The sequence below is a fragment of the Odocoileus virginianus genome, chromosome 15 (assembly GCF_023699985.2).
Source record: "Odocoileus virginianus isolate 20LAN1187 ecotype Illinois chromosome 15, Ovbor_1.2, whole genome shotgun sequence".
In the NCBI taxonomy this organism is placed as follows: Eukaryota; Metazoa; Chordata; class Mammalia; order Artiodactyla; family Cervidae; genus Odocoileus; species Odocoileus virginianus.
The window spans coordinates 1,467,880-1,494,285 of NC_069688.1; the positions used below are offsets into that span (position 1 = coordinate 1,467,880).

General features: G+C 53.2%; 1 protein-coding gene across 3 annotated transcripts in view; it reads left to right on the forward strand.

The window, feature by feature from the left end:
* Window positions 1-8,779: 8,779 nt before the first annotated feature.
* The window catches only part of AGO2 (argonaute RISC catalytic component 2), an 84,089-nt gene continuing 66,462 nt past the window's right edge, over window positions 8,780-26,406 (forward strand). Inside the window, exon 1 of one of the 3 annotated variants that reach the window (XM_070476945.1) lies at window positions 8,780-8,974. In XM_070476945.1, the coding sequence (XP_070333046.1) occupies window positions 8,953-8,974 (22 nt within the window). In that variant the 5' untranslated portion in view covers window positions 8,780-8,952. The remainder of the gene's footprint in view (window positions 8,975-26,406) is intronic. The other 2 variants (XM_070476941.1, XM_070476943.1) reach the window with 2 other exon arrangements.

Genomic DNA, 26,406 nt, shown 5'->3' on the forward strand with positions numbered 1-26,406 from the left:
TGTAACGTATTGTGGTGAATGTCAAATCGATGTGGTATTCATATCCCATCTGGTTACATTTAAAAGTGATATGACAGTTTTATTTTTAAGTGTCAATATTTACAGTATGCCAGAAATTGTATTCTTTGTAGCTGTTTAAACTTACGCAATCTTTTAGGTGTCAACTCAATGTGTGAGGGGGATAAAACATATTTTAAATTACTTTAGGGAGTATGTGAACAAAACTGGGGACCAGTGATGCCAGTGCGTCAGTGAACCTCACCGTCGGAGGAAACTAGGAGACGGGCTGCAGGCCCCTCGGCGGAACAGCCCCTCTATGCCCGATCGGGAGGCAGCTGGTGTCAGGATCGGATGGAGCCGCTTCGTTCAAGCCTGGCCTGAGGACTGAAGGAGGAGATACATGTGGTGCCAAGAACAGACCCTGGGGCCGGAGGAAGCTCGCAATGCCGGGAGGTGAATAACAGCCGCGCTCAGCTCTGCTTTCTCAGGAAAGGCAGAACGAGACTCTTCTCAAGAAGGTGGATCGAGTCCCCTCGTCCTCTGCTGACTACTGCATCCAGACGCGTCCCAGTTCTGGTCTCTGGTGTGCCCGGCCGTGGAGAGAAGGACACAGGGGCCCTCTGGCGGGTGCTGGGGGCCATTACAGAGCGTCCACTGGCACTCCAGGCCCCGCAGTAGGAACAGGATCTGTGTCCTCTCGCCGCTGACCACACCACCCCAGGAGGTCCCAGCGGGGATGCCACGCTGATCCCAGCAGCTCAGGGTCCAGGAGGCTCCACCCACGGCCGCTTCAGAGAAGACAGGCCACCTAGCTTCACCAGGATGAACTCCATGAGAGAAACCTGAGCACAGCTTGAAAGTGAAGGTGTGAGTCGCCCAGTCCTGTCTGACTCTCTGCGACCCCATGGACTGTGGCCCGCCAGGCTCCTCTGTCCATGGAGTTCTCCAGGCAAGGATACTGGAGTGGGTTGCCATTCCCTTCTCCAGGGGAATTTCCCAACACAGGGATTAAACCTGGGTCTCTTACATTGGCAGGCAGATTCTTTACCAATTCTTTACATTGACAAAGAGCCTGGTTCTAGTCAGAAGCGGAGGTGAGATTCTAGATGTGGGCAGAAGGCAAGTGTGTGGGCCTGTGACTTCCTCCAGTGTGAACACCCAGGTTTATCTCTAGGCTTGCTTTTCCTAACTCCCTCAAACCCAGCTCAGAGCAGCATGAGGACAAGTGATGAAGGCGGTCAGGATGGCCCCACACAGAGCAGGGTGGAGGGTTGAGGGCTGTTCCTGAGGAGGTAGGCCACACCCGACTGTGTCTTTACCCCCACCAGCAACGGGATGGCGTGTGAGGCTTTTCACACTTTCAAAAGTATGGTGACTGGATGAGGGCAGGCCCAGGGGCCTCGGGGACTGATGTCAACAGGTAGGCCAGGAGTTCTCTGGTGTTGAAGAGGTGACCCTCAGTCATGGAGATGGGTTGGCCGGTGATGGAGAGGAATGTCTAATATGAAACATTAGGGGAATTCCCTAGCGGTCTAGTGGTTAGAACTCAGTCACTGCTGGGGACCTGGATTCGATCCCTAGTCTGGGAACAGATCCCACAAGCCATGCGGTGTGGCCAAAAAAAAAAAAAGAAAAAGAAAATCTTTATCTATCCCATGAAAACAGCCTCCTGTGTTGGCGTCATGTCTGACTCTTTGCAACCCCATGGCCTGCAGCACACCAGGCTTCCCTGTCCTGAGTTTGCTCAGACTCATATCCATCGAGTCGGTGAGGCCATCCAACATCACTGTACTGTCTTACAAAGTTGTTACTGGTTCACATTTCATGTGAGTCTAGAATCTCCCTGGAACTGAGATGCATTTTTCCTTGTGGATCCCTGACTGTCCCAGCGCTGCCCAGTGCTCTGGTGTGTGCGTGTCCTCATCAGTCAAGCCCGCACATGTGTGGTTGCTCTCTGGGCTCTATCTTCTCCCACCTGTCTCTGTCTATTGACAGGGCAGTGCCACTCTGTCTTCATCACTTCATAGGAAGTCCTTCATAGGAAGGAAGACTTCATAGGAAGTCCTGACCTGGGAGAGCAAACCCTGCCACCTGGTTCTTCTTCTCAAGAGTGATGTGGCTGCTTTGCCCTTAGTGTTTCCATACAAATTGCAAAACAAGCTTATCAAGGTCTGTCCCCTGCCACTACCTCTACAACAGCAACAGAAACAACCTATTGGGATTGAATGTATAGATCAGTTTGTGGACAAGTGACATCTTTACATTAGTGAGTCTAGGAAATGCTCTCTTTCTCTATTTAGGTCTTACTAAATGTCTCAGTAACGTTTTATAGATTTCTGATGTGTTTTGCACATCTTTTATTACATGGATTCTTAGATTTTTTTATATTTCATTCTGTTTACATTTAATTTTAAAAATTGTCCCCAGTACATAGAATTATGGTTAATCTAAAAATACTGACCTTACATCCAAAAACCTTGGTGAATGATAGTTTATCAATAGATTATTTCAAAGAAACATCACACTAAATGATAAGAATGACAGTATAAAGCTATCGTTGTGTTGAGTTAAAAATGAATACTTGCTAGCACTTTATATGCTTTAATGTTTGCTTAATGGTTTCTCCCTATGGGAAAAATAGTTTGTATTTGTTTCTTTTGACTCCAGGAAACGCTACAGGTTGTATACACCACATCTGCATTCACCCCCAAGGTCTCTGGAGAACGTGCAGCAGGAGAAGTTACAGCAGGAACGAGTCAGTGGCTTGGTGGGGGAGGCGGTGGTCCTCTCCGGACACCTGGGCTGTCCTCAGGCTGGGACCAAGGGAGGCAAGGCCACCCACACCTGGCACGTGGGACCCGGGGTCCTTCAAAGAGGACCTGGATCTTGCGTTAAGTTGAAGGGGCATCAAGTAAGTGTGCCCGCTGGAAGGTGAAGGTCAATGGACATCAACGAAGATCAGTGCCCATGTAAAAAATGCAGCAGCTTAAGGAGAGGCTGTTCATAAAACCAAAAGGACTCATCCTGTCTGGGGAAGCAGAATGTGAGCTCACAGATGGCAGAACGTGACATGCAAGCCCCGCTAGGCGCCAGGCCATCAGACCCCTAGAGGGTGGTGGTGGCAGATCTGAAAGAGGCTCTCATCATGTCACCACGACACCATGTGGTCACCTCCATGGCCTTCCTGGTGGCTCACCTCCAGGCTCTGTGGGGTGGACAGAGCTGAGGGGTCTGGAAGGCTTCTGTTCCACCGCCAACCCTCTTGTCTCTGGTTGGACAACGAGGCTGTCTTTTGGCCGCTTCTGTTACCCCCCGCCCCCCCCCCCCCCCCCCCCCAGTAAAGGTGGCAGTCAGGACAATACAGCCTGCACAGTATACTGAGTAGCCACACGACACTCTGGGATGTCACGTATAAAGACATGTGCCAAACATCACCAGAATTGCTGAGCGACTCAACTACTCACTTAGTTCTTCCAGGACAGCATGGCATCTCTGTGGCATTTCAACTCTAGAGATGATCAATAATTTGCACTCAATGGATAATCCCATGACACCCAATGTGTATGTTTAGTATTTCAATGACAGATGGAGGAAACCAACAAATAAACAGGTAAAGCTCTGCCAGTACACATATGTTCCTGGTATTTTTTTTTTTTTTTTGACAGTCCTTGATGGTAGGGATGGAACCGGCTACTTGAGCAGTGGGGAATGGGGGTTACAGAGAAAGGGCGTTACAGGGTTGGTAGTTGGCCTACAGCCCCCATCCTTGAACCCGAGGGGGACCACGCAGGTGACTCACTCACACAGCTTCGGGAAAATGACCTTGCTTGGGAGTTTGGCTTGTATTGTAACTCCCCAGAAAGTACTTTCAGACATCTTAGAAACTGTTTTTTTAGAGGTTTAAGTCTAGGACCTGACTTCTCCAGGCAGGAAAGAGATGTTTCTTGCAAGATGCATTGGCATTAATCTAATAATTCTGTCCTATGGTATCTGTGTGTGTTTGCAGGGGTGGGCTTCTAGCACACAGAGTGTTTTTTATTATTAACCTTTTTGCTTTGAGATTATTGTAGATTCATGTGCAGTTAAGTAAGAAATAAAATGGAGAGATCCCAGGTACCCTTTATCCATCTCCCCAAGGGTAACAGCTTGCAAAACTACCATACAATATCACAGTCAGCATATTAACCTTGACAAAGTCAAGATACAGAACTTTTCGACCACCAGAAGGGTCCTTCATGGCACCCTATCATAACCCACCATCTTCCCTACCACCCGCCCCTTTTCAGCTCCTAGGAACCACTAATCTGTTCTTCCTTTCTATTATTTTGTCATTTCAGGAGTGGCATATAAAAGCAATCATACAAAATGTAAGCTTTTGGAATTGGCTTTTTCTCCCTCTGCATAATTCTTGAGATTCATCCAAGTGGTTGTGTATCATTTGCTCCTTTTTACTGCTCAAGAGTGTTCCATGGTGTGGACCAACCACAGTTAGTTTAGCCATTCATCCATTGAAGGACATTTGGGTTGTTTCCAGTTTTAGGTTATACAAATAAAGCTGCTATAAATATTCATATACAGGTTTATGTTGTAAACATGAGTGGTCACATCTCTGGGAGAAATGCCCAGGAGTTTGACTTCCTGGGTCATGTGGTAGCCGTACGTTTGATTTTTGAGAAACTGCCAAACTGCTTTCCCTGAAGACTCTACCATTGGATGTTCCCACCAGCAAAGCAGGACTGATCCAGTTTCTCCAAGTTCTCCTTAGCTTTGTTGCCGTCACTGTTTTTTAATTCCAGCCATTCTGATAGGTGCATGATGTTATCTTATTGTGGTTTGAATTCAAATTTTTCTAGTGGTCAGTGATGTTGAACTTCTTTTCACGTGACTGTTTGCATGGGCATCTCCTCTGTCGTGAACGTCTCTCTGTTTCTATTGCCCATGTTCGAGGACTGTTTGCTCTTCTACAGTGGGATTTTGAGAGTTCTTTCTATTTCTAGATCCTGGTCCTTTGTCAGATGTGATCCATGCAAATATTCCCTCCTACTCTATAGCTTCTCTTTTTATGCTTTTAACAGAGGCTTTCAGAGAGCTTTAATTTTGATGAAGTCTAGGGTATACACTTTTATTTTTATGGATTGTCCCTAAGAACTGCTTGCCTAGCCATAGAACCCAAAGATTTTTCTCTCTCCATTATTTTTAAAGTTTTATAGCTTTATGTTTACATTTAAATCCTTCCTCTTACTTTGAGTGAGTTTTTTCATGTCAGTGGCATCCTGGCTGCTCTTTCCTCATTACATGGAGGAGCAGACACACTCCAGAGTAAGCTGTGTCTCCTGTACATAGATTTAGGTCATAGATTAGGAACCCCAGGCTTCCAGGTTCCAGGGGATGACAGCTGACAGTGGGTGCTGCAAGGAGGTGGCCCTGCTTGTGTATTCAGGATTCTTGACTTAGCCTCTGTTGGGTGCATAAATGACAAAAGTGATTTACGTATTCAAACTAACTGGTTTCCATTTAATGTTGCATTAGTATGAGGAAATTGCTTAGGAGTGTAAGCACATTTTTCCTGAAATGAAAAAATGTGTTTCATTTGTTCCTGAAATGTTTCATTTGTTCATTTTTCCCAACATGAAACAAATGTGTTTCAGTTGTTCCTGAAATGATAGGATCCAGGGAAATCCCTAGAATCAAAACTCAGTATTGTGTTAAATGCTCTGAGAAGGGCTGCAGTCAATGCATCTATTCAGTGTTGTTTAACTCAGTGCATCCCAGTTTATGTAACTTCCTAACACCTCATTTATCACATGCAGAACATGTTTTTGGAAACTGTTTTATTTCAGTGCCCACACTTTATTCTTGAAGAGACAAAGGAACCCTGCATTGATCGCCTATGGGCCTGATGACCACAGCAGCAAGCTGGGTGTTTTCTGAGTGTCTTTTGCTTTCCTGCGGAGTTACTGCTCCAGAACCAGTGACTCCCATGTGCAGACCTGGGGGATCCCTGGCTGTGACTACAGCCCTGCAGGTCTAGCCAGGCAGAGGGATCCATATGGGATTCAAGTATGTACAGAGCAGTGAATTACATCAGGGAGAAAGATTGGGCTCCAGAAGACCCGCGAATCCACCCCATGTGGTCAACACCCAAGTGTTGGAGGAACAGACCTGGAGGAACAGAGATGAGCCTAGAGGCATTTCACACACAGATGAGTGGACTGGACTAAATGGGTTAAGTGAACTCACTCCTCAGGGGAGAGGCAGAAGGCAGAGGGGCCTGGGTTTTTTTTTTCCCCTGGATGGTGAATATTGGCGTACTGGGGACACAGGAGAAAGAGCTGGGAGGAGGGGATAGGAGAGGAGCATGGCTTCACGAGGTAGGCCTGGAGCTAGTGGGAGACGAGGGAGAGAAAGCAGCCGGATTCCCACCACTGGGAGAGGTGGGCGAGGGGGTCCCCTCATGGGGGAGCAGGAGCCGTGGGCAGGCTTGCGCGGGCTCTCTGCAGAGAAGTGCTCAGGAGACCTGGTCTGGCCGGACCTTCAGAGGAACCCTTGCAACAAAGTTACCCAACACAAGCAATCAAAGGAGCGGAGGCTGAAAGGAAGGGCGGTGGCGATTGCAGCAGAGTGGGCGGCCTATGAACGGTGAAAATAGTGCGGCGGGAGCACCAGGGAGCCAGGCAGGACGGAGCAGCGCTGGGCGTGGAGGGCTCCTAACCAGAGTGACAGCATTTATGATTATGACTTTAAATGTCTTTATGGTGAAATATAGCAAAGGTACAGAAAAGCATATAAAAGTGAATGGGCAGCTTAAGAGACTCGCATAATGACTGGTGCCGTCAGGGGCAGGACGGCCTCAGCCCACAGCCCCAGGCCTCTGGTGGTCTCAGCACCCCTACCCCCAGTAGGAGCCCCGTCCTGATGCTTAGGTAACCACCTTTTCCTTTCTTCAGCGTTTTACTGCTCAATGAGGCTTCCTGGAACAATGTAGTTCGATTTGCCTAGTTTTAGAACTTTTATAAATGCACTCATGCAGTATGGTTTCTGGCTTCTTTCACTCAACCTGGAGAGATTCATCCACGTTGTCATACTTCAATGAAGGGTGTTCATTTCCATTGCTAGATTCCACCCGGTGAGCAAACATTCTTCTCATCACCTGTTCTAAGGCTGATGGCACACATCTGGGTGGTGCCCAGTCCCACCCTGGCATGCCTTCTTACCCAGGCTATACCTGGGCCCCTAAACACACTTTCAGCTGAGTAGCGGCCTAGGGTCACCTGTGGATTTGTGTTTCCACAGCATGAGGGTCAGGTGGAGAGGTGGTCTGGACCCCTGTGAGGGTGGGGGTGGTGGGTAGAGGACTAGATGGGGAAGAATGGACATCTCTGAGGCTGATGCCATGGGACCCCCTCATTTATATCAATCACTCGATGAAGATGGAAGTCCTTTTATGTTTCTTTCTGGAGGACAGGTGGATTCTCTTGCTTTTATTTAAGAATTCCTTGAGAACTGCAGAGAGAGAAACAAACCTATTGGACACTTGCTGGCAGAACTCCCGTTCCTCTTTGTACCACCCTAAGCCAGTGGAACACACAGTCACAAGCACCCGGTGTCAGATAATACTTGCTTACCGGAGGAAGAAAGGAGCAGGCAAATATGTTAAAAAGATGACAAGCAATTTTGGACTGTATTTCACCTTCCGGTTTCTAACCCCCTCATCAAGTAGAGGAGAAAGGTGTTGACCTCTGGCTGGCCTCCCTGGAAATGGCTCCGAAAACCAAAAACAAACTGGATGCAGGGGTTTGGCTGGAGGGAGAACGTTTCTGCAGGAGGAGGGCGAACACAGAGATGGACGGAAGAGCACTGGGGGTCCGATAAAGGGTCCCAGGTAAAGGACCAGAGGAGGCCCCGAGGGCTGCAATGAGGAGTTAACAGTTTGATCTGATCCCTGATAGCGGCCAAAATGGACCTGCAGCTCTTTACAGGGATTCTCTAGGTAGGTTCTCCGCCGGGAGGTGGCGGTGTGGTAGTGTGCGAGGACCCGGGCGCGTTCAAGTTCAAGCTCCCGGTCCGGAGAAACCTTCGCGACATTGTTTCCTTTATCGCTTAAAAGAGCCCGGCTGCAATGCCCGGGCACCCGGGCGCGGGCCGCACCGCGTCCACACGGGGCCCCAGCTCGCCCGGCGCGGCGGGGTCTCGGGATGGGGAAGGGTCTGCCCGCGCGCGCCAGGGAGGGGAAGGCTTGTGTTTTCTTTTCTTTCTTCCCGGTCTCGGCGGCGGGGGTGGGGGAGCAGCGACGCGCCGCCCGCTCCGCCCAGTCGGAGGAGACATCGCGCTTCTGAGTGGCTGCAGGGTACCCCCACCCCCCCGCCCCGCGTGCGCCCCCGCTGCCGGGCCTCGCGCCACCCTCGCCGGCCCCCGCCGCTGCCGCCGCGCCCCCCACCCGCCTCTGCCGCCGAGCGAGTCCACCCCTCCCCTCTCCTCCCCCCTGCCCCGCCCCTCCCCTCCCGCTCCCTCGCCCCGCCCCTCCCCTCCCCTCCCGCTCCCTCGCCCCGCCCCTCCCCTCCCGCTCCCTCGCCCCGCCCTCCCCTCCCGCTCCCTCGCCCCGCCCCCGCCGCGCGGGCCCCGCCCTCCCCTCCAGCTCCCTCGCCCCGCCCCCTGTCGCGCGGGCCCCGCCTTTCGCCCCGCCCCCGCACCTCCCTTCCCCTCCTGCCCCGCCCCCGCCCGCTCCCTCGCCCCTCCCCCTCCCCTCCCCTCCCCCTCCCCCGCCCTCCCGCCCGCCCGCCCGCCCGCCCGCCGCCGCCTCCGCCCGCCGCCCCGGCCGCGTCGGGTAAACCTGTTTGGCGGCCGCGCCGGGGCGGATCGTGCGGCCGGCGGCTCCCTCGCGGCTCGCGGCGTCGGGGCCCGTGGCGCGCGCGCGGCCGCCCCTCGGCCCCGGAGCCCCTCGGCGGCGCCACCATGTACTCGGGAGCCGGCCCCGGTGAGTCCGCGCCCTCCTCCCCGCGGCGGTTGGCGGGCCAGGCGCGAGCGCGGCGCGGGCGGGCGACCGCGGGCCGGGGGATCGGGGGGCCCGGGGGTCGGGGGGCTGCCGGCCGTTCCCTCGGTCCCAGGGCGGACACGCGGCCCCGGCCTCCTCGGGCCCGAGTCGTCGGGGCGCCCCGCGCGGCCTGGGCCCTCCCCGCGCCCCGTCTCCGCCGCGGCCCGGCGGGCTGGGACCGGGCCGGAGCGCGGACTGGGCCAGGCGGCCCGCGTGTAGGCCTGAGGCCCGGGCGCCCGCCTGCCCGGCCTCCTGCGCCCGTCGCCTGGGCCCCTGCGCCGCGCGGGGCCGGCGGGGCCGAGGCCGGGGCCGCGCTCGAAGCGCCCGGGGGCGGAGAGGCCCCGGCCGGGGGCGCCGAACTCGGGGTGCGGGCGGCGCGGGGAGGAGCGCGGCCGCTGGGCGCAGACCGAGCCGCGGCGAGCCTGGAGCGCTCTCAGTTTCGTTTTTCTTTTTGCCAGCACTTCTGCGGCCCCTTCTCCTAAGGAAAGTCTGGAAATGCTGAATTTTGGCCAATTCTTGCTGGTAGTTAGGACCGCGGACAGAGAGGGATAGGAAGGCGCCCTAAAACCCTAAACCTGCGCGCGCCTCATTTTCATTCCAGACACACAGGCTCCTTATTCAAGTGTTAATTGCCTTTTACAGTTTACTAGAGGAAGGTGAGGGGATGTGCTGCTTTCCTTAGCATCTTTTCTCACTAGCCAGCCTCCCTCTCTTTAGAAAAGTTCTGAAAAACTTAGAGCAGTAACACTTTTTTAAAGAACTTTTTTGGGGGGATGCAGAGTAGACGGGCGATTAACTTGCTGGGCCAAGAAAATGGTCAAATGTTGTTACGCTTTTCCCCTTCTCCCGCCAGGCACGTGGCTTCTAAATTTCCCGCTGGCCCTGCCACTTGGACAGGGCATATCCTGTCCCCTTTGTCCACCAGGCAACAGCGGGCTGCAGGCCCTGCCGGCTGGGTCCTGCCTTCTGTGGGCCCTGGCCCTCCCAAGCCTCCTGCTGCTGGGGCTTTGGCGGGACCTGTTGAGGCTCTTCTGATCCATTTGGATCCCGTAACACTTTCTGCCCACAGTCCTGTGCCTTGTCAATACTCACTGTCTTGTTTTCTGATGTCATTTAGTTAGAAAGCTTCTCCAAGGCTGAGCCAGAGCAACTTTTAAATTGCTCTCAGCAATTTGATAGAAGAATGGTTTTAACTGTAATGGTTTTAACTGTAATCTGGAAGGTGACTCAGCCCTGGTGGGGAAAGGCCCAGGGCTCCAGTCACAGTCCTGGGGGCAGACAAACTTGGCTTCTTAGAACCCTGGGTGGGCAGCTCCCACCCATGACGTGGCAGGGTAGCCCCCACACCTGGGTGAGTGAGAATCTCCCCACCCATCCCTCTGAAGGAACCCAGCAAGTCTTAGCCACTACACTGAACATTTTTTCAGATTTTCAGTATGAAAGCTGGAGGCCCAGAAAAAGTGAAGAACCTTGGGGAAGGTCAAGCTTTTGTGTTGCGTCTGATGTTAACTGACCCACTGGACAGCTTGCTAAGTTGGTGGTGGTCATTTTGAAGATGGACAGCAGAGGCACAGAGAGGTTATGAGCCTTTCGAAGGTCATCCAGCCAGCGAGCAGCAGGACGGTGTGTGTGATTCCAAGCAGACTCTCCATACACTCCCTTTAGAGAAGTGGCTCTCGGTCCTTTTGACCTTGACCCCCAAGAAGAAACACCTGTTACATGTAGACTGGACCCAGGGCTCGGATGTTAGAGTATAATTGAAACACGAGCTTCAGGAAGCATGCTCGCCAGTGCTGTGTGCTCTGCACTGGGATATTTTTTTGTCTATTTTCCAAAAAGCTTTAGTTCTCTGAATCTCCAGGCTCGTTCTGGGTTCTCCATGGCTCTTGGAAGAATCTTGCTCTGATGTGGGCCTGTGCATCGTGGCCTGGTGGGGAGGGGGCCTCTCATTCACTGTTTGCAGATAAACCTGCTCTGAAATCGGACAGCTTTGGTTGAAAAAATAAATGAGTCTGCAGGATAGTTCTTAGCCAGTGAACGGCAGGATGGGAATGAACCCAAATTTCAGGCTCTACAAGCGTGCTGTAATTATAAGGTTGTGATGCAGTTCAGTTTTATTCTACACACTCAGGCTTTTAATTTTATTTAAGAGGGGTATTTGGAAAAGAGTCTCTTCGGTGAAACTTTTTAATGTATTTCCTAATTTAGAATAATAAGACATTTGAACTGGATTGTAGAAAAAATTACAAATGGTTTTGCTACTTCCCATTTTAATACCCTTATTAAGTGACTTCCTAAGTCAATTAACTTAAAAAATAGAGTCTTGTGATGGACTGTGTTGTGCCTGTTAGAAATGCTATTATGTATGTGAATTGGTATCTGGACTCTAAAGTTAGGTAGTTACTATTTCTTAGTTTTTTGTTTTTGTTTATTTTTTTAATTATTCGAAAGAGTTAGTGGTTTAGGATGGGTGGATTCTCCAGTGACCCTGAACCTTCATAGATGAACAATTTTTTTTTTTTTTTCCCAAACCACTTAGAGACCTTAAAGGGAATCTCAGTATTGCCTCCTGAAGGGGGCTTGTTGGTCAATTTCACTGTGCTCAGACTCTTGTGGGTTACATTCCTCACAGACCTGCTACAAAGTAACTTCTGCCACTTGGAAGTCTTGTTGGAAAGTTGTCTGAACAGGATTGTGACTTTAAGAATGAGGGACTTTCACTGTGGTTTCTAGAGTCATTTCACTCCTCCTGCACCCCGCTGCTTCTCCCCCCCACCCCAGTCATTTCAAAGAAGATCTGGGCCAGTTACTGGGCCAGTCTCCAGTAATGGGGCACCTTTGCCGAGTGGCAGCCGGCGCTTTGCCCCGGGAGCTGCTGCAGCCACAGGGCATGGCTGGCTTGTGGTCCAGCTCTCCTTGATGGATCTGTTAAACCTTGAAGGATTTAAGTTTAAATGTGAAAGGTTCAACTCCTAAAACTTATGCAGTTCAGAAGAATATTGTTTCCTGTTAGCTTCAAGTTTGTGTCAGAGTTTTTAAAAGGCCAGTAGGGTTTATTCTTTATAATCTATTATGCAACACTACGGCAGAGTCCCAGTCTGATAAAATATATTTTTGTTTTGGGAATTGCTATTGTGAACGCTCAAAATGTATCGCTTGACTTTTAAAACAGTATCTATATGTGAAATAATCTAAAATATACAGAAGTAGAGTGACTGGTATCATACACTCCCATTTATCCATCACCAGCCTCAGCAATTATCAAGATTTTCCACATTTGCTTCACATCTTCCCCTTCCCCCCTTTTCTCTGTGGAGATAGTCTAAAGTGGATTCCAGCCCTGTGGTTTCACCCTGAATGCTTAAGTAACATGTCTGAAGGATGGGGGCATTTAAAACTCAATGCTGTTGTCACACTTAACAGTCCATAATCAATTTCTCTCATTATCTCTGAAGTGTGTTTACTTCCTGGTTGTTTTGGATCCTGAATTTTATTAAAAGTTCACACATTAATTTGGTTTTACACCTTTGAGGATCTTCAGAGTCTCCCGCTACCCCCCACCCCACTGACTTGTAAGATCTCTTCTTCAGAGGGTGTGTATCTTTCCCCCTAGTTTCCTTTAATTGTTTCTAGAAAGAAGCCGGCTGTTCAAGGTCCCTGGGCTTCCTTGGGGAAGGCTGATGAGACCCAGCCGTTCGTGACTTAATTCAGACACACTTATCTTCAGCGACATTTTGGGGCTGGCCACTTGGCATCTTCAGCATTCAGTGCGGTAGAGCCCGCTTTTTACGCAGGGCTGCTTCTGCAGAAGGGTGGCGGGGTGAAGAGGGGAAGCCCTGCCTCTCCTGCAGCTTCGCTCCTCCTCATCCCCAGGAGGAGGGAAGGACCAGCAGGCTGTGTGGGGAGAACCACGCGTTGTGTTTGCATGCATCAAGTGTGAGGTTCTGGGCGGCTGAGGCGGTGCTGGAGGGGGTCTCGGGCTCAGGCGGACATGAGTTCGTGGACCGGCCCACAGCCTGGGCTCTGTGAGTGGGACCTGGCGCCCACCCCACCAGCTGGTCTCAGAATCACCTGAAGGCTTTTCTCCACCTCTGCCACTGCAGACCCAGGAAATTACATTTTGCAGGTGTCCCAGGTGCTTGCTGTTTAGAAGGCGCTTGAGACCCATTGGTGTTGGGAGGCGGGGCCGGAGAGGATGTTGAGATGAGCCTGGCTCAGCCTCCACGGAGCATCTTCATTGGGGATCGCCCCCGGGAGCAGCTCATGCCTGAAACACACCTTGGAGGTCAGCCCCCAGAGACTGGGGTCGCCGGCCGGGGTGGGTGGGGGTTTGGGTGTGTGTCTAGGTGAGAGTGTGGGTGTGCTAAAGGGCCTTTATGATGGACCATAAAAGATTAAGTTTACCTGTGGTTCCCTGCCTGGTAAAACTTAGAGGTCTGATTGAATGACGACCGCGCCTTTCATTGACTGTAGTTGTGGTTCATATTACTGAGGATGCAACTTAGAATTGGGGCAGAAGGAGGCTTCTATAGGTTGTTACTGGGGACTCCCGTGAATTCTCAGTGAAAACTGTGTATCCATCTTTAAGAAGCCATAGCAACAAACAAGCAGAACTGTGGCCGGGTTTAAAACCAGCTGCCTTAGGAATCCAGGTACTTTCTACCTGACTCTGTCTCATTGTTTTTGAATCCTGCTTGTCCCTCGGAGCGTCCTGCCTCCCAGGCAGTCTCCCAAGGGGCATTGTTTTTGGGGTTTTTCAAGTTACTTCTGGGTGTTTCAGCTCTGAGCTCTAGTTCTTAGAGAGTTGCACATAAAAGGTCAAAATACTGAGGTTCATAGGTCAGAGTCATTTGAGATGTTCTGTCGGCTTTGACTCAAAGTGAAATAGTACAGCCTCTGAGAGTCGGTTCTCACAACGGCACGTTCATGTTGGTGGAGGAGCTTGAGCCTGGCCGGCCGTTCATGTGGTTGAGGGCGGGGTGGGGGCCTTTGTGTGTGTGTGAACTGGGAGCGGGGAGGCCCGAGCGCTGGAAACTTGCTTAGCCCCTTCTCAGACCTCCTGGGTCAGCCTTGCTTTAAGTGAGCTCATGTAGGACGTGAAGGTGGCAGGGTGTTTGTGTGACCAGGGCGTGTTGTAGCTGGGGCTCTGGGGGCGACTGCCTCTGAGTCTCAGAGACTGGCTGTGCTCCTGACTTGGCAATGCTTGTGTTCTCAGCGTCCTCGCCGCTGCTCTCGTGGGCCGTGGGACCGTCCACGAGGCCAGCCGAGCAGGGCCAGGGAAAATGGAGGCCTTCTCCTGGCCTTGCAGGCAGTGGCATCACCTGCTTTTTGTAGGAAAAAGGAACAACAGAGAAGTACAAGTAAGAAGTGGAGAGAAAGCAAAGAGAGACCGAGTGACGAGAAGTACAACTTTGGACAAACCTGGGCCGCCGGCGTGTCTGCCGGGAGCTTCTGGGAGCCAGGTGTTGTCGTGATGCCAGCCCAGAGCTCGGGCTGCAGGGCAGGCTGACCTCACTCGAGTCCTGGCTCCAGGACTGGGCGCGTGCTTAGCCTCCCTGGACCCCAGTCTCTTCCTTGTGCAGAGAAAGAGCGCCTGGTGGTGGAGGTGTTCTGCTCGGGGAGAGGACGCGGGAGGTGCTCCTAGTTATTGCGGTCCCCGCCCCCCAGCCCCGCCGCAGTCAGTTTATCCTGTGTCTCCTCTGCACACAGTGGCTTCTCCACTCTGGTTCCGCCCAGTGACCGCTCCTCTCCGTGACCCTCCTGGCTGACCTCTGGGTCTTTACTTCGCATGCCCTAAGAAATGCCACAGGTGCCGGGTGGTCACAGCTGCTTTGGAAGCTCAATAGCGGGGAAGTGGAAGCTTAGCCCTGGTGCTCGGAGTGCGTGCTCCTGGCAGGCATTCCGAGCAGACCCAGCCGTGCAGCAGAGCCTCTGCAGACAGGCCTGGGGAGTGGACGGGCACAGCCCGCGGGGGTGACCCCGAGGGAGCGCCGGGCTCTGTCTGCGGGTGGTGAGCCGGCAGAGCTGGGTGAGCCGGGAGACGCTGCTCTGCTCGCAGTCCCACCAGGGGACATTGCTGGGACCTTCGGTCCCTTCTGCATGCTGCTGCCCCAACAAGTGTGCCGCTTGTTGAATGTGAACGCGTATGGCTCAGTCCATGAACCTCACGTTAGACTTGGAGGGCATCTCAGGGCCAAGACTGGTAATTACAACTTAACCTTGGGCTGGAGGCATCGAAAGCTTTTGGGAGAGAATGGCAGGAGCCCATGTGAGGGGGGATGGAGACGCGAAGCAAGTCGTGTGCAAAAACGGCGGTCGTGAGGTGTGTCTGGGGCCCCTGCCCAGCGCGCTGTCCGGGACCCTGTGGAATGGTGGCCAGTGCAGCTGCATTGAGAAGGTGTCTTGGAGCAACCTGGGCCAGAAGGGGCGAGAAGAAAGTCAGACTGAGCTTGGAGCCTTTGGGGGGATGTGGAGCCCAGGAGCGGCTAGACAGAGTTTTTCCAGTGTCGTTCGTGGGCTGGTGGAGTCAGGGAGCTGGCCTGGAGGGCCTGAGCCGGGGTCAGCTGGAAAGTGTGGGCAGAGGAAGGAGCCCGTGTGCCGCCCCGCCTGCACCCACGGACGGCCCTGTCTCCCTGGGAACCCTGGTCCCCGCCCTGCCCCTGGGCTTGATGCAGACCCCAGGCATCTCGGGTCATCTCCAGCAGGCCGGAAGAGTCCTGTGAGAGAAGGGGGTCTGTCTTCACCTCCCCGCCCCCTCCCATAACCCCTGGTTGCCAGTGTCCCTCACCACGTGCTCTGTCCATGTCTGCTACCGGTTGGTGAACTGGGATCCAGGTGAGGCGCACATGTGACTGGCTGATGCATCTCTTTGGGATCTCCTTCAAGTGAGAGCTTTATTGACATGGAACTCATGTACCTTTGTTCTTTAGTCTCTCAGTTGTGTCTGACTCTTTGCGACCCCAAGGACTGTAGCCCGCCAGGCTCCTCTGTCCATGAATTTCCCAGGCAAGAATACTGGACTGGGTTGCCACTTCAGGGTATCTTCCTGACCCAGGGATCGAACCCCTGTCTCCTGCATTGGTAGGCAGATTCTTCACCACTGCACCAACTGGGAAGCTCAGTGTAAAACGCAGTGTGTTTTATTTAGGACATTCAGACTTTTGCAGCCATCACCACAACCTGACTGAGGACATTTTTGTCTCCCATCCCCAAAGAAAGGCTGTATGTGTTAGCTGTTGTTTCTACCCCAGCCCTGGCCCTGAGCAGGCTTCACACACTCAGTCTCTAGTTGTCGCCTTGCTCTTCCCCAGTGCTTACTGTTGCTGGGCTGAAGACAGTGGCTCGTGTGTGGTATCTCGTCTCCACTGTTTGGACTTGGCTGATGGCATCTCCTTGGTGTAATTCAGCATGTTTGTCCTGTGTGAATTTCCTGCAAATTAGTGATCAGATCCAAAGGCAGGTTCTACTGTTCTTGGGTTCTGGTGCTTTTTTTTTTTTTTAGTGTGAATACTACCTGCTGTTGATTGTTAATCATTCAGTTCAATTCAATTCAGTCACTCAGTCGTGTCCGACTCTTTGCGACCCCATGAATTTGCGGCATGCCAGGCCTCCCTGTCCATCACCAACTCTCAGAGCTTACTCAGACTCATGTCCATCGAGTCAGTGATGCCATCCAGCCATCTCATCCTCTGTCATCCCCTTCTCCTCCTGCCCCCAATCCCTCCCAGCATCAGGGTCTTTTACAGTGAGTCAACTCTTCGCATGAGGTGGCCAAATTAGGTTCCATTAATTCATTAGAGTTGGTACAATACTGATGCTCTGTTTCCACAACAAAAACTTACCCTGGTTGGCCGATCAGGTTTGTATCTGTCTTAAGGCAGAGAAGTGTCAGTGAGCAGCATTAATGACGGCGGGAGCCTGCGGAGAAGAGAGGTGGTCCAGGTAAGTGGGCGCTGGGCATGATGTAGGAGGTTTGGGGGGTGATGCTGTGGGTACATGAAGGTGAGCTGAGGGTAGGGCTCTTTTGTTCTGTAGGTTATGGGGACCCTCTGAGAGAATTCGGCAGTTGTGTTGCAGGAAGGGGTGGTCTGGCCTGGTGGCAGGATCTTCGTCTGTGTCTGGTGGGATCTTGGTCAGGTTTCCTGTTGGTGGCAGGTCAGTGCCAAGCAGAGCAGCATGTGTCCGGGGCGGGGTGAGGGGTGAAGACCACGCCCCCAGCTGACCTGCTGGCCTCTCAGTGCTGACCCCGGGGAGGAAGGAGCAGCAGGGGTCAGTTATCTTTTATAGATATGCTAAATTTAAGGCGATTCTAAGAAATCCAGGAGATAAAAATCTGTGGTCTTCACTTTGCATCTATTTATATGGCGCCCAGTGTGCTTTGCCTGGTGGGGGTCTGTCTGTGTCTGGGTGTAAACTCCCTTTGCTTGCCCCTAGGACCATCTTGGTCTCTTTCTGGTGTCTACTGTAGTCTGTTTTCTTTTTACTCAATAAATCCTTATTGCAGTCAACTCTTGATTGTTCAAAAGTTAAACCTGTTGACTTGAAACTTGTGTGCGCTCTGAACACCCTGCCCGCAGCCTACCCTGTGCTCTGCGTCTGGAGTGGAGGTGACCCCGCAAGGGTGCTGTCGAGCAGTGTGGAGGAAAGTGGGTCACGGGGGCCACTGGCCGGTTGATTTGCTTAAATAGACAGTGGACGCGGACGTCCATGCAAAGGTAGACGATAGCCTCTCAGAGGCAGGTGGTGGTCTTCCCCTCTGGTGAGGTGTTGGCTCCCGGTGTTGTGAGATTCTCCGACGGGAGCCACGCTGACCTGGCCAGGAGTGGCTGAGGCAGGCAAGGCTGAGCGCCTCCCTCTGGGCTTCCTGAGACCCTGTCCAAAGCTGTGCCCTCAGGAGACAGGCCTGGAAGGCGCCCGTTAGCAGCTCTGTGGGCACGTGGGGTGGGAGCCTGAGAAGGCAGCCCAGTCAGCCAGGGCGAGTGCCTCCCTCCCTGTGAGGGTGGAGTGCGGTAACACCCAGGGCGGGGCTGCGCAGGTGTGGGGCGCACGGAGCTGTGGTTTCACCAGGAATGGGGTCCTGTGGTGCAGGGCTGGTGAGCCACCTGTCTCACTGACGGGATTCTAGGGGTGCCTTAAGGAGGAGCGCGTCTGGGGAAAATTCTCTGAGAAATAGTGCTGTGAAGTAAATAGAAAAGATGGTGAGAAACTTGGTTGTAAAGCTACAGGAGCTCTGGGTGACTTTTTTTTTTTTTTTTTGTCTTTTGTCTTTAGAAGAAAGAACTTGGTTGGCTTTTTAAGGAATCTGAGTCTCATTTCAGCAGCAGGCATCTCACCTGATGGTGGCAGCCCTGGATGCTGGAGCATCGTGCGAGAAGCGGCTGAGCCCCGTCTGGGCTTATCACAGGAGGAGGGGCGCCCAGACGGGTTATCAGCGCCCGCCAGGGGGGCGGTGGGTGAGGGTGGTGCCCGCCCGGCTGGCCTGCAGTTGACATCCCTGTGAGACGAGACACACCCCGCTGAGCTATCTGATGGTTCCTGGTGTTCCAGCAGGCACTTATTTGAAGAGTAGTTTCTATTTTATTTTTGCATGTTTTTCTGAAATAAGATATTTTTAAGTCCATGTTGTAGAGTGATGGCTGTTGACGAACTTTGCAGAGTTGCTTTTTGTTGGCAGGGGCTGGGGGGTGATTCTCAGACTGTCGCTGCAGGGTTCTGGCTTGGCTCCCCCGCTCCAGGCCCCCTGGCCCCCTGCTCTGCACCCTCAGCACAGTTAGGAAGGTCTTCCCTTGCCTTAGCTTCGGGACGGGCCTGCAGCCCTCGTCCTCAACTCTCTGTTACTTGTGTGGTCTGTCCCAAGTGTATCTGAATGTTAACAAATGCAGAGAAAAAAGATCGTGTTTCAGAGAGGCTGTGTTTTTCAGAATGTCATAGGCTCTTTTTTTGATTGAGCAGAGACTCACACAACATAAACCGTTTTAAAGTGGACAGTTCAGTGGCATCTAGTACATTCAGTGTTAGGTAAGCATCACCTCTGTCTAGTTCCCAAGCATTTCCATCACCCCAAAAGGAAACTGTGCCCATTAAGTAGTCCCTCCATTCACCACTCCCTCCAGCCCCGGGAACCACCAGGCCTCATTGCCTGTGGATTTGCCTCCGCTGGATAGTTCACATCAGTGGAATCATAGAGCATGTGAGCTTATGTGACTCTCTCCCCGAGCGTTTCAGGGCTCGTGTCTCGGTCTGTGTCAGCACTTGGTGGCCGACTGGTCCGTTAGGTGCTTCATCACAGTCTGTCTGTCCATTCATCTGTGATTGATGGGTGTTTGGGTGGTTTCTTCCTTTGGCTGCCGGGGCTAGTTCTGCTGTGAACATCACAGCTTGGTGTGTGGCGTATGTCTTCATTTCTTTTGGGTGCGTACCAGGAGTGGAATTGCTGGGTTTTACTCTGTGACTTTGAGAGGAACTGATGCACTGTTTCCACGGAGTGGTTTCGGTTTCTCCACATCCTCACCAACACCGATTATTGTCATCACAGCCTTTTAGAAAGTGAAGTTAGTAGTGTAATATATCACGTCTGGCATATTTTATTACTTACCAAAGTAGAAAAAATTAGATTTAGGTGTATTTTACCCAGATCTACCTAATAGCTGTAAGGTGCATCCATTTCTTTGTGCTAGAGTTTAGAGGATGTTTGGAACCTGGAAAACTAGATAAATACAGTAAAGCTTCATAATTTAATAGGATGGGAGAGAAGGTAAGAGTCCAATATCCAGCTCCGGCCTGTGTGTCTGAAGTCAAAAGTGTGCACTCTCTGGGTACACGCTGAGTGCCAGTCGTGTGCCAGGCATCATGCCTGATGCCCAGGGAGCAGCGCTGGGTGCAAACCCCGGCGCTTCCTGTGTCCCCCCACCAGCTCACTGAGTCAGCACCACCCAGTCACCACAGAGGAGGGCGCATTCCAGAGGGAACGTGACGGGGAGCCTGGCCTGGGCCGGGGGCGGCGGGGTGGGTGGTGGCCTGAGACTGGGCGGGGCAGAGGCCGCCCTGAGCACAGAGGCTTTCATCCAGAACCCTGGGGGCAAGTGGGAGAGATGCACCTTGGCCATGTGTGTTTCCCAGGAGCCCCTGGCTGCGGGTGGAGGGCAGGGGGAGGGGCTTGAAGATGCCCAAGACTGGCACGCTGGAGAGGCAGGGGGTGGCCGACGGAGCACGTGGGGGTCAGGGGCAGGCGGTCCGGAGATGTCTGATTGCTCTGGGGCTTGGCTGGGAGGTGAGGCAGTGCACTGGTAGGGGCGGGCAGATTTAAGTGGTATCTGCAGGCTCTGAGAAAAAATTTTGTGTATTTTTTTATTGGAGTATAATTTTGAGACATAGTTTTAAAAGACTTTTTAATAAGGAAGCATTCAAACGTTCAGAAGAGTCGAGGAGACAATAGGAGGCCCGTGTCTCAGCACTCAGCCCGCCCGCCCTTGGGGTCAGCCTGGCGTCAGTCCCGCCCTGTTCCCCTCCGTTAGCGGAAGCCTGTCAGTGCGTTTGTCGGGGCTTATTTACTGTGGGAATGTCAGACGTACAGGAAAGGAGCCAGAGGTACAGAATTCCCACACCAGCGCCCCCCGGTGTTACCCTCTTGTATCGTTCGTTCGAGAGAAGTTACCAAGATCGGGAAACGAGCATGGGTCCAGTGCTGCGAGCTCGTCCGAAGGTCTTCCTCAGGCCTGGCTGTTCTGACTGCGTCCACTTCCTGGACACCCCCGGCCAGCCTGGGGGCCCGCCTTCGTTTGCTGTCATGGCCCCGCGCCGTCTCTACGCTTGAGAAGGCCAGAGCCCCTCTTCCCCCCGTCTTTTGTGACTTCGCTGTGGGCGCTCTCAGGCTGCGCTTTGTCTTCTCGGCTCACCCCGTTGTTTTCTGGTGGCTTCCCTTCTGGACCTGCAGGACACTCCAGCTTCTGTTGTGATTCTCCGGCCCTGCTTCGCTTCATCAAGGAGCCCTGGTTCTTTTGCTGGAGAAACGGCGTGAGGAGCTGGAGACCTGGGTGCTGGGTATGCTCCTGGCTGTAGGCTGTCCTTGCGCCTGCTTCTCCGTGGACACGGGATGTACGTAGGCGTTTCTCCGTGTGTATTAAAAACTGCATTCTCGCTGGCGTTGCTGATTGCAGCCTAGTGTCTCTGGGTTTACTCTCGCTTTCCTCTGTCCTTACTTAGAGCTTCTTCATCAGATAGTTGGGTCTTCATCAGAGATTGAGAAGTCTAGGTCTCGTTCCCCCAGTGTATTTGCTCATTTGTTTGGGCCGAGCAGACGCAGAAAGTAATTTCAGAATTGCTGCCTGCCCCTGGAGAGACAGCCTGCTACCCGGAGAGCCGGTCCACGTGTGGCCGCTCCACGTCCGGCTGGGAGCACACGGTCAGGGCGTCTGCCTCCTGAGTTCTCCCTCTGCGCGCTTCTAGTAAACGAGAGATTCAGCTTAGGGACTTCCTAAGCTGGGCCAGTGGTTAGGACTCCAGGCTTTCACTGCCGAAGGCATGGGTTCAATCCCTGGTCGGGGGACAAGATCCACAAGCCACACAGTGTGGCCAAAAAGGAAAAAAGAGGGATTCGGTTTAATACTTGTGAACAGTAATAAGCAGCCCGGTGTGAAAATGAGACCGTTGTCCGTGTTGCAGTTGAAATCGGGAGTGAATTGGGCAGACGCAGGACCCCACTGTTGTAGGTACAGCACTTGGAACCGTTAGCGTGGTGACTGGGCCGTCCCCCTGCAGAGGCGCAGGCGCTGAAGGAACAGCGAGGAGCCCAGCGCCGCCGGCTCACTGGCTCGCGTGGACCCTGAGCCGGGGCGGCCTTCCTGGGCCAGGAGCAGCAGTGTGCTTCTGGCAGGGCCCGCGCCCCACCCCGCCCCGAGTCTGCCTCGGAGCTTTCTTACCTGGATGTGACCACAGGCGCTGTTGGCTTTTGGTTCTGTTTTTTCTTTTTTTTTTAAATTATTTTATCTTTCATAATAAAAGGAATACATGCTTATTTCAGATAATTTAGAAGATACTGAAACAAAAGGAGAAAAAAATCCACAGGTGATGACCCTTGGAAGAAGTAGTGAATGTGTTTGCTTCCGGACGTTTTTTCCTGTGCATACATAGATAGCTGGGGGCAGCCTACACTTAAAATTTTGCGTTGTTCCTTTTCACCTAATACCATGAGCACTTCCGAGGGCCGTCTACATTTGTTGGGGGGATGTTTACAGTGATGTTTAAAGTAAAAGATGATGCAGGCGCTCGTGTGGGGCGGCAGCCTCCGGGGGCAGCCGCGGCTTGGTCCCTGTGGCTGCGTGCCCCCCGGCCGTGGGACCATCCTCACCCCCATCTCCCCAAGGGTGCCATGCAGCACTTCTCAGGGCCTTGGTGACGGTCTGGTGGGTCGGGGAGCTCGGGCGCTCCATGGCTGCAGGCCTCTCACTGTCCTGACACGCGCTAGGAGCACGCGCCTCTCCTTCACTGTCCCCAGTGAAGTTTCGAGGGGCAGCCGGGAGTCTCTCGCCGACTGGAAACTGCTAGAGGGCAGGACCACGTCTCCTGGCTGTATCCTCACTGCTGTTGCTGGAAAGCAGGTCATCGTGGTCTGTCTGGTGGAGGGGTGTGTGTGTTGGAGACAGGCGGCTTAGCAGAAACGAAGCACGGGCTCTTAGCTGTGCCTATCCTCTGTAGTCAATTACAGACACCCCACGTGTGAGGCGGGCTCCGGGACCCCTGTGAGTCCCCCTTGAGTGGGCAATGGGCCCCGAGGCCCTCCCCTCTCGGGGGAGTCCCTGGGGACCAAGCAAGGCCTCTGCAGCTGCGTCCCGGTCCGCGGCGTCTCCTTACTTCTGGGGCCTGTAACCTGGGGTGATAACTATGTGTTCATGTAAAATGATGTGTCAGAGAGCCAGCAGGACATGTGTCGACATACTGTATTGTATTTTATATATAATGTAGAGAGATTTTAGTTACAGCAAATGTTGATTATGCATACTTACTCGTAATTATCAATGGCATATGATTGTTTCATTACGTGTGTTCAATGTGCCTGATTGTCACAGAGATCATATTTAACAGCCGTTTTATTGTGACAGTAAAATGAGTTAACATGCTAAAGTGCCTGCTGGTGCCTGGGATGTGCTCAATGCCTGTTACTCCTTATTACCGCAATGACTGTTTTGTTTAGTTGCTAAGGCATGTCTGATTCTTTGCGACCCCATGGACTGTCAACCGCCAGGCTCCTCTGTCCATGGGATTTCCCAGGCAAGAATACTGGAGTGGGTTGGTGATGTTAGCGGGTAGAAGAAATGTCTCAGCTTCTTTGAGGAACGTGCCCTTCTTAGGGGATTTTGAAAGTGACACTTAGAGGCCCATTTGTGCCAATGCTGCCTGAGGCTGATGAGGGCTGCATGAGGTGGATATGGCTGAGGTGGTGATGGGGGGCAGGTGGGGAGGCTTCTGTCTGACCTGGACCCCGGAGGTGGAGAAGTTGGACAGGGCTTGGTCATGGGGATGCCTATGCAGGGACACAGACCACCCAGTGCAGACCCCCAGAGCTCCCCCAACACTGCACTGGTGAGCCCCATGTTGCCGCACGTCCATCAGTCCATGGGATTGTCCATTATGTTCCAGAAAGACGAATCCACTGGGGGCAAGCTTCGATTTGGAGATTAGAGATTACAAATTGATACAGATGAGTGGTGTAGCGTGTGTCTCATAAAATGCCCTTCTTTGGATGGGAACAGATGCTCCTGTGCCTCTAACTGGCTTTCCCGTCTTTGGTCCCAGTTGTTTGCTTGGACATCGTCAAAGTCGTTTCTAAACAAAGCCCCAGCAGAAACAAAGCAGGCGCATTAGTGCTGTAACTCAATAGTGTGTTTTAATTTAAAGCAGACCTTATGGACAGCGGCCGTGGAGCTGGAAACTGACCCTTGCAGGAAGCACACCCCTTCTTTTAAATAAGCAAGACTACTCTGAGCGTGTTAAAGTTTTCACCCAACCTGTGTTTATCTTCCCCAAATATGCTGCGCTCCGCAGAAATGACTATTCTAACCTGATGCGTGGTGCCCTTGTATCCAGAGCCGAAATGCCGGCTGCCAGTCCACTAGTGGAGAGGTCCCTGCTGCTTGGTCTCAGTTCTTGGGTGTTGTTTCTGCAGCTGCTCAGACGGTTGTTTCAGGGTCATGCAAGGTGGGCCCTGTGCTTGGCGGCCTCCCGCCTGGGCCTGGGGCGGCACTGATGGCTACCTGTGGGGCCTGGGGCCTAAGGACCGGGGTAGGTAGCTGGTGGAGGCTGACCCCTGCTTGGCGGCTCCTGGGCCGCCGGGACCTGAGTGCTGCATGGTGGCCTGTCGCCATCCACTTTATTGCATTTTTGTTGATTTTAAAAGTGGTTTGTTTTCAGTGTTTGCATTTGACCAGTTGATACCTGTATCCTTCCAACTGAGAGTGCTGTTCATAGCATGATCACGGGACTTAGGAAGCAGCTAGTAGTGGACCATGCTGAAAGCTATGAATGAGCGAATGGCGCTGGCCTGCAGGGAGCGGCCACAGGTCTGCTTGTGAGGAGAGCACTGGTGAGCATCACACCCGTGGCGTGGCTTCTGCTGCCCGGCGTGCACTGCGAGGTGTGGGAGGCCAGCAGGTGAGTTTGGCTCGGGCGCTTTTTGAGTGTGGACTCGACCCTAGTGGGCCCGGTTACCCGCCCCCTGCCCCCCACCGTTTTAGGAGAGAGGAAACTGAGGCTCAGAGTGCAGGCTGGGCACACAGCAGGAAGTGCCGGACCCGGATTCAGATCTGGGCAGTGCCCTGCGGTCCTCGGACCTTGACCCCGAGGGCCCTGGCAGGTGGGTGAGGGCACTGGGCTTGATGAGCACCCAGGCAAAGCAGCCTTCTGGCTTTGCTGCAATTATGCAGATGTGCAGAACGTTGTAAGGGCGTTCCATGTAGTAGGGCAGACTTCATGACACAGTAAAAGGGGAAAATGGACTCAGCTTAGGTGGGTTTGGATTTTCCAGTATTTTAATTAAAGAGCAGTCAGTTGATTTGGGGGGTGGGGAGTGGAGGGATGCTCTTTTGAATTAGTGGATACTGACTTGCGTTTTGCTTTCTGTGAAACCGTGGATTTCTGAGTCTGTTCTGGGCCTTGGTGCGCTGGTTTGCCGCGGAGGGAATTCCCGGTCACCATCCTGTGCTAACTTCTCAGGTGCTTTCTTTTCTTCCCTCACTGCCCCTGCTGCTCACCAATCATTTCACGTGCTTTGGTGACAGGTGATGACCAGGCTGGGGTGATGGGGGAAAGGCCTTGTGAAAGCCCAGCTCCTGGATCTCAGCACCTGTTTCCCCCACTTTTTACATCAGAGTGAAGAGGGCTGCGCCTGGTGAGCCCCAGGCGCCCAGATGCTGCTGCTCCCCTTGGCCTGCAGGACGGCCGTCAGCCTCGGTCTACGTCGTTGTAACGGGTCGCTGAGCTGAGACCCGGCTCCACCGTGCGGCCGTCAGCCTCGGCCTGTGTCGTCGTAACGGGTCGCTGAGCTGAGACCCGGCTCCACCGTGCGGCCGTCAGCCTCGGTCTGTGTCGTCGTAACGGGTCGCTGTGCTGAGACCCGGTTCCACCGTGCGGCCGTCAGCCTCGGTCTACGTCGTCGTAACGGGTCGCTGAGCTGAGACCCGGCTCCACCGTGCGGCCGTCAGCCTCGGCCTGTGTCGTAGTAACAGGTCGCTGTGCTGAGACCCGGCTTCACCGGGCGGCATCCTCGTGCAGGAGGTTGGGGGAGAGGGTGCGGGTTGGTCTGAGGGACAGGAGGGCAGGCTGTGGCCGTTCTGAGAGCCCGCAGGGACTGTCCCCTTCCCTCTGTGGTCTCGTGGCCCAGGGGGATCCTGAGCCAGGTGAGGAGCGGGCCCCAGCCAGTGACCCTCCATCGAGATTCCTGCTGGGGACGCTGTTTGCTCCCTGAAGGTGGTGACGAGAACCTGTTTGCTCTGATCTTGTCCTGGTGAAACGTTATGTATTTTGAAGTGGATGATGTTTGTCTTTGACTTGAGCGTTTGATAAATAGTTGTTTAAACTGAAGTAACTGGATACACTTGGAGGCAACATGATGATTTGCCAAACCTCAAAAAAAACCCAAAAAACAAAGTGGACAGGAAGTGTGTGCACTGCATGCATCTCTCTGTTACCGGGTCCTGAGAGTTCACCGCCCGCACAGACCAGTCCCCACCTTCCCCCCGACCCGGGCAGTTTACACCAGGAGAAAGCTAGCAGGGCTCATCCAATGGTGTCTGTTAAGTCGGTTAACCATTGAGGCCGGTCGTGGATCATTTCAGTTCCTCTGGAACAAGCGTGGACGACGCACTTCCCTGTTTACTGGTGGT